Source organism: Lineus longissimus, chromosome 1, assembly GCF_910592395.1.
Source record: "Lineus longissimus chromosome 1, tnLinLong1.2, whole genome shotgun sequence".
In the NCBI taxonomy this organism is placed as follows: domain Eukaryota; kingdom Metazoa; phylum Nemertea; class Pilidiophora; order Heteronemertea; family Lineidae; genus Lineus; species Lineus longissimus.
The window spans coordinates 24,861,323-24,875,687 of NC_088308.1; the positions used below are offsets into that span (position 1 = coordinate 24,861,323).

Consider the following 14,365-nt stretch of genomic DNA (forward strand, 5'->3'; position numbering starts at 1 on the left):
AGGTGAATAATTGGCGAAATGATGGCACCAATTATAGATTTACGTTGATTCCAAGTATCCCGTGATCCAAAGGGGAGCAAGCATGGAAAAGATGAGAAGGAACAACATCATTAGCATCAATGTTAATTTTGAGTCATGACAGGTACGTATTACTGAACATGTGATAGGCAGAAGCGAAGCAAGCAGCAAGCTCACTACAAGCATTTGTGAGGAGTGTCAAAGCAGCTAAAGACAGAGTATACTACCCTAGAGAAGAAAAGACGAAAAATCTTGGACATTTTAACAGGAGGCTGCACATTGTGATGTGTTGACACAGGGCATGGAAATTATCAAATTGGATGGTTTTTTGATTAGTTTGAAGCTTGAGCAAGGAAGTAAATCAGAAGCACTTACATGCATTATCAGCAGAATGACAGCCATATTGGAATATGCATTAACCTTTTGGGGAACGTTTCTTCCTGTAGGAGTTTTGTAACATAACGAACTGGTTTTCATTTGTTCTCTTAGTTCTTCAATCTATTGAGAATACAATAATATAGGGGCATCTGTGCTAATTTGACCAGTTTTTATCAAAATTTGTATGGAGACACTTTAACAATGATGCAAGTTACTACTCTAGATCATGCTCAAAATCCCAACCTCAGAAAATGCCAGGTAAATTGAAGTAAAATCCAATATGGCTGCCAAGGAACATATTTATCTCATGCTACAGAATATAGATTAGACATGGCAGCATGACATGGCTGTGTCCTTGAACATGCTGAAGCTGACACACAATGACTCGTCTGGCGTACAACTGGGCTTGGCTGAAATTAACAATGACTTCACAGAAATTCCCAACACTTGCGGCTAACACAGATGGAAAAGTAACACTAAAAAGAACATGGTTTGTTTGGATAGATTGCCATCTGATAAAAAAATCGGAGCAACTAAATTTCGTACCCTGCTTTCGACTGAGCAGTTAAAAAAAAAGTAAATCTGTAGTCTAACTGCTGCTCTGTTTGTTTCTCTTGTTACAAAACCTGCCAGTATTCCCCCATAAGCATGCAAAAAGACAAATTAACATTTCACAGAAAAGAACTGCAGTGCCCTGACCCCAAACCCCTACTATTGACTGTTGCACAACAAGAAATAGCTGGCACTGTGAAACAACTTTCCTCAGACTGCCAAAGAACAGCTCCTATGTCACAACCCTTCCTCTATATCAAGCCATGGTACAAAATATTATCTTGCCGCTCCCCTTACATTTACTGTTGATGTTTGTAACATAATTTACATGCAATAAACCCAGTGATTGCATACTGACAGTGTCCCATCACCCATGTACACAAAAGTCCAGAAAGAATGCCCAAGGCACTTCACAACGTGGTAAAAGGGAATATTGGCAGTTGTGATTTTCCTTTAAGTCAAAAATGTCAACAACCCTAGCAATCTCATCCCACAGCTCATTACACGACCTGTCATCATCTTATTTTACATTTACGAAACCAAATGTTCTTATTGGATATTCAGTACATAATGGAAACTTGCATTCTAGGTCAGTTTCTGCAGGCTCAGCATGGCATGGACTGACACTAACAATGGAAGAAAAGGCAGGCTATAACCAGTCCACAAACAAAATCAAGTGTGTGTGGACTGGTACCTCAGGATGAACAAGTCACAAAAAGAGGAATACAGGCCATGACGTTTGTAATCTATTCTTCAGAGGGAAAGTAGTTTGGTAGTTTTGCAATTCATTAGATGTACAGAAGCTGGGGACGATGAGTATATTTTCTATGTCATGGCCTGTCAAGACATTTAAAATTTGATGGAAAATACAGGGGTGTCCATTTTATCAAATACTGTTCAAGTCACCAGGCACTTGCCAGTTGGTGTGAGCAGATGCTGACCCTTGACGGTCATTTAATAAGGGTGGATGTGTCCACACAGATAGCATGATGCCCTCTGTTATTGTGCACCCACAAAAAATCTGCAACACAACTTTTCCTTGGTGTTAAATGCTGATCTTCTCAGATCAGTTGACACCTGGAGCATGTTACCATGTAAATATATCTAAACATTTTACAAGATACAGTGTGGCACAAAAAATGAACTAGTGGCACAAGGTGAGTACGAGGCATGTATGAATAACCAGCAGAGTAAGTAGACAACTTGCATATCTCTAATGCTGTCTAGCTCTACACATTCAGCTTCAGAACATTGCAAAATCTCAAAGCATCCCAACAATGAATGCGGTAGATAAGCCCTAAACACCAAGCTTGAGCACACTGCAATTACCCCCAAAACAATTACCCCCAAAAGGTCACCAACTGGATGGATGGATGGTTGGATGGATAGAAGATTTAACTTCCAACACATTGTGACAACCCTAAGGGCTCTCTGCAAGAAGCGAGTAAGGTTTTCTCTGCACTGACCACAAAAGAACAAGGGAGGCAAATTTGCCTCACATAGCAAGAACACACTCAACCCCAATGGTTCTCAACTAGATGGTAAATTTGACGAACACCCCTGGGTAGGATACAGTTGTGGAATGAGGGTGCTAGGAGAAGATTTTTGGGACAATGAATTGACAATAAAAGAAAGAGAAATAAGAGATTGTAATAATCACATTTCTACAAATGGCAAAGCTGACTGGCGGCACAGAGTGTCGTCTAAAATGTGTCAAAATATATCAAATGTCTATCAGCAGAGTGCAGCGAAGCAACCGTAAAATTCAAGAAATATCGTCTAAATGAATGCAAAATTGATAAATTTTGAATTGAAACTTTGGTTGAAAATTACACAATCCAGGGAATTTCTGTGAACATTTTTATTGATGCACCTTGTCTTGTCACATTACATGCATATTGTAGAGAAGAATGTAAGATATTGTTGTTATGAAAAGTTGATGTTACATTGTTGACATTACGATATATCGTATGCCTCATGCAAGAAACTAGCCTAGATTTAGGGTAGAGGTCACAACTCTAGTAGTACCTTCGTCTTCTTCCTCCGCGAGCTCCGTAGACTGCTGTCCTTGGTCTAAAAGTGAAATGGAAAGGTTGCAGTTAAAATGTGGACCTCACATCTGCGCAGGCAGGGAGATCTGGAGCTAAAAAACCAGTAGTCAATCGTAAATCAGAAGAGAATACGTGAGACAGGGTTTGAATATGCAATACAAGGAGATTTCAGGTTCTTAATTTTAATATTTTTCTTCATGGCCAATTATTTCCTTCAGGTGTTTTTTGTTATACAAAAAGTTTCAGACACCAAAACAAGCTACAAGCTGTCATGACAAAGCCTGTGCCACAATTCCAAATATTAGAGTAAAAAATCGAAAATGACAAGACCAAATCGAGTCAAGTCGCTACCCACTGGAATCCTTGGTTTTATTACCAGTGAAGTATTATAATATTTCTTCACCTACGAATCTATGAAATTCTTGATTAGTTTAAGAATTTTCAATGCAATGCATCTCAATCCTACTACCTTCTAAGAATGATATTTGGAAAGGAAGCCATAGTGAGAACAAAGCTCACATTGCAAGGTACAGCATGGACTATGGGAAGGAGAAGAATATCTCCAGGTAAATGATTGTTGCAAAAAATTATCGAAATTTTAGTCAAAAATTGCCTAAAACCAAACTTTTGTATTGCATATAAAGAAAGAAAAAAAAATATCAAGGAAACCACTCCAATCCACTACAACCAGCAACATCTAACAGATTCCACAATGTAACTTTATCTAAATCCACATACATAATTGATATTCTAACAGTGTCCTAAACCAACAGCGACTATTCATGCACAGCACAAAAACAATTCGTCTTGAATTGATTTAATGTTCTTTCAACAACAGGTCTGGACTTGATGAGTGATCAAATACTTGCTCAAACATATATTTTAATAGTAACGGCCGAAAATTATTCGATTTGCCAAGATTTGTAAATAATTTTGCATATGGGGCATCCGAAAGAACCATGCTGTTAATATTATGAAATGAAACAACTTCAACTGAATTTGGCCCTTCGTCAGTTTGATATTTGAGATCTTTCCAATGATTTTCATTGAATTGAATCCAGTGAAATGGAGCACGTAGATTATCCTGATTATACTGGAGTTGTGTGAAAAATAATAGACATCTTCACTTTATTACACGGTATAAAGACCCAGAACCAGACAGGGTGAAAATAACAGCTTGAAGTAAACTAGCTGAAATCTTCAACTCTTTGAGGGTGGAAACTGCAAGTATTGGCAGTTTATTCATTCAATCCAAACATTTCAAAAGAGCCCTTCTTCTACAGAAGGGACAACAAAACAGATGCTGACACTAATACCAATTAGTGATCTGTTTGCTACAAAATCATTACCAGTAACAGCATCAGATCTTTCAAAACCAATAGTGCCTCTGCTGAGACCTATATAATAGTGACCTGTTGATAGTTGTTGTAAAGCCCTTCGAGACGGACCTTGGTCAGCGGCCATTATGACTGGATTCAAACTCTATTGATATCTATATGAAGTCCTCATCGCCTTGCCTCTGGGTCTTTAAAAGATCTAAAACTCCTGTGGTCAGTTTTAAAACACACCAATAATACAGTCTATCCAGACTAAAAAAATAACAAGTCACACAAACTTCACAGAATATAAAGACTAAGGCCCTGGTGCTTGTGCAAATAAGATCATCAACACAATTCACCAGTAGAGTATACCTTTAGTCTGCTCTATTCCAAAATATTTTAAATGATCATCGTCCTCCTGGCATGGGAGGGAATGATCCTCAGTGATCGTGATGACGGGGGTACCGGGGCTTTCATCTTCAAAACTGACTGAAAATGGGGAAAACAAAACTCAGTTGGACATGAACAGCACCGAAGCACAAACATTGGTGTCACATGGACTTGAAACATTCAAAGCAGTTCTTTTTTGTGGAAATATCTGTTATTATTACTGCAACATCTATATAGAGATATAACAACCAAAGGTGGCAGCACTACCTATATCTCTCATGCTAAACAATACATATAAGAAATTTGATTGTCCAGGACAGAAAATGTCAAGTTCCTCTTCAGGCCAACAAAAATGTACCTTGCCCTCTTTTTGGGACACTCTGGTCATTATCAGACAAGTGCTGCCCCCTCATCAGTTGTCATGGTTCCTGCCTGACGAAGCAGTAATAGGATCAAAATACCGATAACTGTAATTCTGATCAATGAGAGATGATTGATAAGTTGATGGATGAAATCAGATATAGATGGCTTGCAACGTGGAAATGAAAGCACTGTAACCAAATCTTTGGCCAACAGTTCTAAGATTCCACATAGTTCTCAAAATAATCACCACACAATCATCCACAGACACTCATTCGGAACAACAACGCAAAGGACAACATCATATTAAACAAGTGCAAGACAAGATTTTACGAGCAGACCCTGGGATACTACTTATTTGAGGAAACGGCAAGATGACTAAACAACACCTCACAACCTAAACTTGGTCGGTATTGTCAAGGTCAAAACTAGACCCAGACCTTTTGACCTTCATTGCTGATGAGCATTAAACTGACCTTCACCTTTGGTCAAGATTAAGTATGTTAACCTTGACCTGCATGCAAGGTCAAACTATTCTATGGAATGAGATCGAATAACCAAAAACCGAAAGGCAAATACTGGATTTGGAGAAGCACACTAGAACAGAATCAGAAGCTGACAATATTGATAACAAAAGACATTTAGACAACGAACAGGTAAACAGGTCGTTCTGGATGGGAGAGGGAAATCAATAGAAAGAATATCTGGTTGTGACCGAGAATCCAAATGAACCACATTGTCAAAAATGAAGGAAACACCTCCTTGTAAAAGAAAATCGGCTGTACCATTTCTGTCTGGAACAGACTCAAAAAAGACATCAGAAAGATAATACCTTAAATTAGCATGATACTAGGCATTATTACTTCTTAACCATAACGTAAGTTTTTCATAGTTAAATCATTTACTTACCAATACCTGATAAATAAATTCTACAGCTATTACAGCTCGGCTAAATTTGGATGTTTGATGAGAAATTCTACGCAAACACAGACGGGCAAGACAAATTATTCATATCATGATAACTGAGTAAAGATATGAAGAAAGACCAATGAGATAATAAAATATTTTAGAAGAAAATGTGGGCAATGAAGTTGCAAGGCCACTTCAGCTTTATGCATCATGGCTGATTATTTCTTTCGTCCAAATTTCTGTAAACGCACAGAAGGTCCAGAATAATTGCGCGAATAGGTGATGTCCTCAACATCGAAGCTTTATTGTTAAAATGGCGTACATGATGCCCAAGATAGCACCGCAGGACATGGACATGGACAGATGCTGAGTTATATGATGGGGAGGATAGGAAGAAACCATCACCAGAGTGAGAGTTACCCTGTGGGAACATACACAGCATTCTATTTCACCTATGTTACGCAAACACCAATGCATTTATCTTCACAAATACACAGGTGCTTCTGTTAACTAAGGTTTGAAAAATGCAGCCTATTTCACCTTAGTAAGCCTTGGTAAAGTTGTATGAATATGCAACACACTTATTCCAGTTAGCTGAAATGATTGGTGATACAGTCTTATTATCTCAATCACTTCATGCCAACTTCAATCATCATGGAAGTTAATCCACTTTTTGCCAGACCATGTGTATATTTATGTATTTAACCCACGCAAGGTGAAATAGGCCAGGATTCTAATTCAGATTGAGAAAAAAATCCCACACAGTAATGTACAAGTACGATGATAAGGTCTCTTGACAATATGATCAACAAATTCACAAAAATTTGCCAAAATTATATATTTCATATTTCAAAAGACAGATTTCTTTTGATTTTTACCTGCTCATAAACCTGGTACCTCATCGACAAAGTTTTTTTCCATAGGCTAAAACGATTTTGTCAAGACACCACGTGCGGAGGGGCAGTAAACGTGACATCATATAACCCCTTTAAGACATCATGACGAAGTTTCCAAGAACAGCCTTCTGGCCACTGGTTTCAGTACAACATTATTCTTAAGAAAATCTAAAAGTCATTTTGTCCTGGAGGGGTTAATCTAACATTCGAAATGGACACTGTTTCTACCTGAATGGGACACGCTTACAACTTCACATAAGTTCACTTGGTAAACACCATGCAAAATTCACAAAATATCAAATTTTTAACGGGTTGACAAAATCTTCACCATAACGCATAAATCTAACTAACTTGCCAACTAAACAAACGTAATGTGTTCATGGACTAACTATACGTGCTTTGGACAAACAGTACAAACAAGTTTCAACCACTAAAGAACTGCTTGTCACCTATATCTGAGTCACGTTTGTGTGCATCATTGCAAAAGGTGTTCAACTATCGTGAAAGATGTCGGGGGGGGGGGGGGGATCAATCTGTGCTCATAGCAGCTACATGTACTGTATATAGACGTGGCATGAAGCTGCGCTATGGACGGTGAAGTGATGTGCTACGCCTTGGCTTGCGAAGTGGAAAATGAGGACTGTACTTGTAAAGTTCTGCTTCATTCAGCCAAAGGCACGCTTGTTCACACAAAGTAAACAACTTCTTTTTCTCCCACCAAGAGTGACAAGTTTGGAAGTTGTGATTGTACTACATTGTTTTGTGTTGTCGGCGTTGTCGACTCCCTTAACCAGGGTGTCTAATTATGTCAAACAATTTAAACCCATCACCTCATGGAGGGAACAAACATACAGTACATCAGATGTACCAATAAATGTGTAGTTCTACGTACAATAGAAGTACTAGAAACTAAGTGAAGGTAAGTTATTTATCATCTTTTATTCATGTGTATAATCTATAATGATGTAAACGATAGTTGAGCTGCCACAAGGACACCACAAGACTGGGGTACCCAAATACGACTGTGAGTAAAGAGAGGAGGAAATGCTGGTTTTTGAGAAGTACAATCTTAGTTTAAGTCTCAGAGAGATAAAAGAGTCGATGGAGACAAGATAGTCAAATTCTACAAGAAGTAGAATGTATTCAATACATGTACTGAAATTGAAATAACCAGTTAACGTCAAAAAAAGTACACGAGGACGTAAATAGTCTCACAGTCCTGCCGAGGAAAAAATACAGAAATATTTGAAAAAAGAAACCACAACCATAGAAACCAGAGCTCGTAGCATTTACGTCGTTCTCACGGAAAATTTCGGCATTTCTAATCACTGTTACACGAAGACAGTTAGCGACAGCAGCGCAGCATTTCTCCAGCAGTTGTTGTTAGTAAACGTACGGGAAAGTCTTTCCAAAGGTAGTTGGATAGAAGCACTGCAACAAGGTTAACACACTAGGAGCAAGTTAGCAGCCAACTTCCCGTTCATCAGCGATTCCATCATAAACTTTAGACAAAATATAAAAGTGTTTCTCTAATGTAAACCACAAATGAGATGGTTTTGTACCTAATCAGAATTATTCATCAACTTTTTCATCACTTCATGCATTTTTGGAATAGTTTCATCATGATGCTGTTTGACTTAATCACAGGTATACAGAACAGGTAGGCTGGGTTCGTCATTCATTAGAAGAGGGTTCGTCATTCACAAGATGAGTCAAGCTTATTTACAAACCATCAACCGAGCAGCCAGGTCAGTGACTAATGGATATGACATGAGAATGATATGGATCAATTAGACACCAACATTCTAAGAGTTAACGATAACATGTGCTAGGTTCTATCACACTTCCTGGTGTAACATTTATCAGTTGCTATTACTAGTACAGTTATTAGTTCTATCTCAGAACTCTGTTGCCAACATCAGTACCATATCACAGGTACCTGATACATCCTTGTGGTGTCCAATACCATTTTGGCTTGTCTCTCTTCCTGAGGAAGAAGTAAATTTCCTCCAACCCACCTTAGGAAAGTGACTCCTACTACTAATAACAGCCTTCGGCAAGCAGTGTTCAGTGCTAGTGGACGTGAGGCGGAAGCTTAGTATACACGAAGTGTTTATAAACGAAGCGTAAGCATCTTAACAGTAAACGAAATATCAGAGCTTCTCCTTGTTGGCTTGAAATGGTCAACACATAAAGTTGATGGTAGTAAACTTGTAATGCAGGATGTAGTAGAAATTTCACTAAGGAGTGTTAATATATTAAAACTAGAGTAAAAGCAGTCATGTTTAAAATGGGAAAATTTGCAGAAAAGTCTTTAGTTAAATGCTGAAGCAATGAAACCAGGAACGCAAAGCTAGCTGGACCTCCTGTACTGATTCAATTGAGCCATTCCAAAAAAGGTGGACATGCTGTACCTAGCCATGCTGCATTAGCTCTAATGCTCTCTGGCTTACTGGTATACCTGAGTCACTAGAGTCCTCTGCGCCCTCTACTGATAGTCTTGTGCACACTCGACGGGTTTTCGTTTTGGTCTTTACTCGTTTAACCACACGGGTGCCATCAGGGAGAACATCTTCATACTCTTCTATGTCTGCTTCTTCATGTGGCTCATCATGGACCAGATCGGTCTGAAAATGGAATCCCCCAGGAATGTCGCTCTGGTGGAATGCTTCTTTCTCCTCCCACCGACTACGAGTGACTGTCCCGCGCGTTTCCTTTGTCTTGACTACATGCTTCCTCACCACCACGCCATCTTGGATAGTCTCGGCAATTTCTATATAATCTTCACCAGTGCTGTCGTCATGTTGCACTGTTCCTTCCAAAACATCTCGGAAAAGTTGCACCCTACTCGGACCATGCAAATCACTTTCAACCCTCTCAGCCCCTCCAAAGCTAAAGTGTTCAGCTGGTTCATCTCTCGTGGTTTGACCAGATTCGCTCATCCAAAGATGCGAAGTTCTAAATGATCTCTCCTCACTTCTTATTGTACGGGTGCTCTCCAAATGTGTTGTAACTGATTGTTCCTCAAAGCTCCGACTACTGCGCATTTCACCATGTGCTAACTCTCTTCTTTCTCCACTCAAATGAGATAAATCTATCCTCCGATGTTCCAGACTCCTGACAACAGATTCTGTCCTCTCCGCATAAGGATTACCACGATCAGAGACCCTGTCATCAAGTCCCTCCCAACTGATTGGATAATCCATACCATATGGCCGACTAGCCGCCATTTTACTGACAGAAACTAGATAGATATTCCGCCCAGACATGTCCAGCACGTCATGAGCTAAGGGAGGCACTAATCCTTCAGCTTCTGCAGTATGTGTGATTTCTCTCTCCAATGACCGCCTCAATGAGAATTCTCCCTCCTTCGACACATTGCGCCTTGTCATCCTAATAACCTCACCTGATGCACTAAGCCTTGGCAAGTGTTGCTGTGTTATATAGGATTCACCCCGCTCTGACATTGGCAAGACATATGGACTAAAATCTTCACTACTCTCAACCTCTGTTATTTGTGCAGCATGCAACCTCTGCCTCCCTTCGTGAACAATGACAGACTCTGTGTGTTCTGTATCTGGTGTTACCATTGTCGACCCAGCTACAGAGGATTCCGTAGCAGTATCACTTGGGGACGTCTCTATCACAACTGTGGATAATGATGCTTGTAGCTCACTTGCACTAGGAAGTGATTTCTTCCCATAATCTGGTGGGATGACGATGGATGGGGAATCTTCAGATGTTGACACAAACTGAACTGTCTTGACTTTGACCTTGACTGGAGTATCCACAACTTTCCCTTGACTAGCTCCATCCAATGGCTTTGCTTGGCTAGTGACCTCAACAGACTTCCCAAAGTCATCCACAGCTACCAAATCCTCAAGGTACAGGCTACTTCTTTCCGCCTTTTTACTTTCAGTATCCACATCATCTTGAGTTGATGTTATTTCTAAACCAGGCATTGACTCACCAGGTTTTATAACCATATGAACAGGGACTCCTTCATCAAGATACAGACTAGACCTTGCCAACCTCTCAGCCTCTAACTGAGCTGTGTATTTAGGATCCTCTAATTGAGTAGGCACTTGACTCGCCACTTGAGCAACAGGTTCTTCTGGCTTCTCACCAACACTGGTAGCAGTATCCCTTGCCACACCTTCTACAGAGATTTCTACATCTCCATCCAAATACATACTCGTTCTAGCTAACCTAGTTGTTTCTAATTCTGCAAGATATCTGGGATCTTTGGTATCTAATCCTGATTCCTTAGCCTGTTTATCAACATCTCTCTCTGTTTCATCACTGACCTCAGTTACATCAACATCTCCATCTAAGTACATACTTGCCCTTGCTAACCTAGTTGTTTCTAATTCTGCAAGATAACTTGAATCTTGTGTTTCTAGCCCAGTTGCTTTGATTGGTTTAATATTGTCCGGTTCAACCACTCCATCAGTTCTATCAGTACTAGGTTCAGCATTCTGTGGGACATCACCACCAAAGTACATACTAGTCCTTGGTAACCCAGTTGTTTCTAATTGTGCGACATATTTAGGATCTTGGATATCCAATCCTGCTTCCTGGACCAGGTTTACTGCATCAGAATCAGCAACTTGGGTTTTATCACTGGGTTCAGTTGCATCTGAATCCAAATACATACTCGTTCCAGTTAATCTCATAGTTTCCATTTGTGCAAGATATTCTGGATCATGGGTTTCTAGCCCCATAGTCATGAGTGGTTTGATAGTTTCAGGCTCAACAATAGTTATTGCTTTATCACTGGGCTCAGTGTCATCAGAGACAGACTTAATCATCATGGAAGGTTCTTCGTCATCTTCTTCTTCAGTTAAAGATGACTTTGAAATCGTATCGGGAGTTTCTAAAGGCTCTGAGAGGTACGAGTTGGTCTGTTCAGGGCTTCCCTGTGTAGCTCTTTCCTCCTCTTCTGTGGTCTCTGATGAATCTGGCTTAGTTAAGATATCAATTCTAGCTTTGTCATCTTCACTTGATGTAGAGTCTGGTGTTTTGATTTCTGGGATCTGCCCTGGTTCAACCTCTTGCAAGAACTGACATTCAAACGGTTCATCTTCCCCAGGAGGCACTGAACCATCATAGATCAAGCTGGCTTTTGCATAGCTAGACGAAGTTGTCACAGTCACCTTTTTATAAACCTTAGACCCATCGGGCAAAGTATCCCCAAACCTATCAACATCCACCTTTACATCTGGTTCAGTCATTTCTGTTTTAACTATAATTGTGGACCGGTCATCTTTCGGCTCCAATTCATATTCCTCGTCTAATCGTCTTAAATCGACAGAAGTTCTAACTTCAGTGACCTCCTCATATCTAGCATCAGGCTGTTCAATTGTATCCTTAGATACTGGCTCCACCTTTACTGCAGTAGTAACTGCACCGAGCACGACTGTAACATCAGCATCCACCTTCTTAGTAACATCACTGTCACGCACTCTGTCTGTTTGTTCGATGGACTCATCAGTGACTGTGGTTTCTACTTCCTCTACAGTTTCTGCAACCAATACAGGAGCAGTTTGATCTGTGACTGGTACATCCAGCGTCGTTATTACAATATCAGTTTGTTCGGTGGACTCATCGGTGACGATCGTCTCTACTTCCTGAACAGTTTCAGCAACCAATACCGGAGCAGTTTGATCTTTGACTGGTACATCCACTGTTGTTATTACAACATCAGTTTGTTCGGTGGACTCATCAGTGACTGTGCTTTCTACTTCCTCTACAGTTTCAGCAACCAATACTGGAGCAGTTTGATCTTTGACTGGTACATCCACTGTTGTTATTACAACATCAGTTTGTTCGGTGGACTCATCAGTGACTACAGTTTCTACTTCCTCTACAGTTTCAGCAACCAATACTGGAGCAGTTTGATCTTTGACTGGTACATCCACTGTTGTTATTACAACATCAGTTTGTTCGGTGGACTCATCAGTGACTACAGTTTCTACTTCCTCTACAGTTTCTGCAACCAATACCGGAGCAGTTTGATCTTTGACTGGTACATCCACTGTTGTTATTACAACATCAGTTTGTTCGGTGGACTCATCAGTGACTGTGCTTTCTACTTCCTCTACAGTTTCTGCAACCAATACCGGAGCAGTTTGATCTTTGACTGGTACATCCACTGTTGTTATTACAACATCAGTTTGTTCGGTGGACTCATCAGTGACTGTGGTTTCTACTTCCTCTACAGTTTCTGCAACCAATACTGGAGCAGTTTGATCTTTGACTGGTACATCCACTGTTGTTATTACAACATCAGTTTGTTCGGTGGACTCATCAGTGACTGTGCTTTCTACTTCCTCTACAGTTTCAGCAACCAATACTGGAGCAGTTTGATCTTTGACTGGTACATCCACTGTTGTTATTACAACATCAGTTTGTTCGGTGGACTCATCAGTGACTACAGTTTCTACTTCCTCTACAGTTTCTGCAACCAATACTGGAGCAGTTTGATCTTTGACTGGTACATCCACTGTTGTTATTACAACATCAGTTTGTTCGGTGGACTCATCAGTGACTGTGGTTTCTACTTCCTCTACAGTTTCTGCAACCAATACCGGAGCAGTTTGATCTTTGACTGGTACATCCACTGTTGTTATTACAACATCAGTTTGTTCGGTGGACTCATCAGTGACTGTGGTTTCTACTTCCTCTACAGTTTCTGCAACCAATACTGGATCAGTTTGATCTTTGACTGGTACATCCACTGTTGTTATTACAACATCAGTTTGTTCAGTGGACTCATCAGTGACTACAGTTTCTACTTCCTCTACAGTTTCTGCAACCAATACTGGAGCAGTTTGATCTTTGACTGGTACATCCACTGTTGTTATTACAATATCAGTTTGTTCGGTGGACTCATCAGTGACTACAGTTTCTACTTCCTCTACAGTTTCAGCAACCAATACCGGAGCAGTTTGATCTTTGACTGGTACATCCACTGTTGTTATTACAACATCAGTTTGTTCGGTGGACTCATCAGTGACTACAGTTTCTACTTCCTCTACAGTTTCAGCAACCAGCACAGGAGCAGTTTTATCTGTGACTGGTACATCCACTGTTGTTATTACAACATCAGTTTGTTCGGTGGACTCATCAGTGACTACAGTTTCTACTTCCTCTACAGTTTCAGCAACCAGCACAGGAGCAGTTTTATCTGTGACTGGTACATCCACTGTTGTTATTACAACATCAGTTTGTTCGGTGGACTCATCAGTGACTGTGGGTTCTACTTCCTGAACAGTTTCAGCAACCAATACAGGAGCAGTTTTATCTGTGACTGGTACATCCACTGTTGTTATTACAACATCGGTTTGTTCGGTGGACTCATCAGTGACTGTGGGTTCTACTTCCTGAACAGTTTCAGCAACCAATACAGGAGCAGTTTTATCAGTGACTGGAACATCTACTGTTGTTATTACAATATCAGTTTGTTCGCTGGACTCATCAGTGACTACAG

General features: G+C 40.2%; 1 protein-coding gene across 8 annotated transcripts in view; it reads right to left on the bottom strand.

Annotated features, from left to right (window-relative positions):
- Positions 1–14,365, bottom strand: part of LOC135493662 (titin-like) — a 134,793-nt gene that overhangs the window by 29,387 nt on the left and 91,041 nt on the right. For all 8 annotated transcript variants that reach the window (XM_064781214.1, XM_064781204.1, XM_064781195.1 and 5 more), the window contains 2 exons: positions 4,691–4,807; positions 2,977–3,021 (listed from right to left, as the gene is read on the bottom strand). In XM_064781214.1, coding sequence (XP_064637284.1) covers positions 2,977–3,021; positions 4,691–4,807 — 162 coding nt within the window. The remainder of the gene's footprint in view (positions 1–2,976; positions 3,022–4,690; positions 4,808–14,365) is intronic.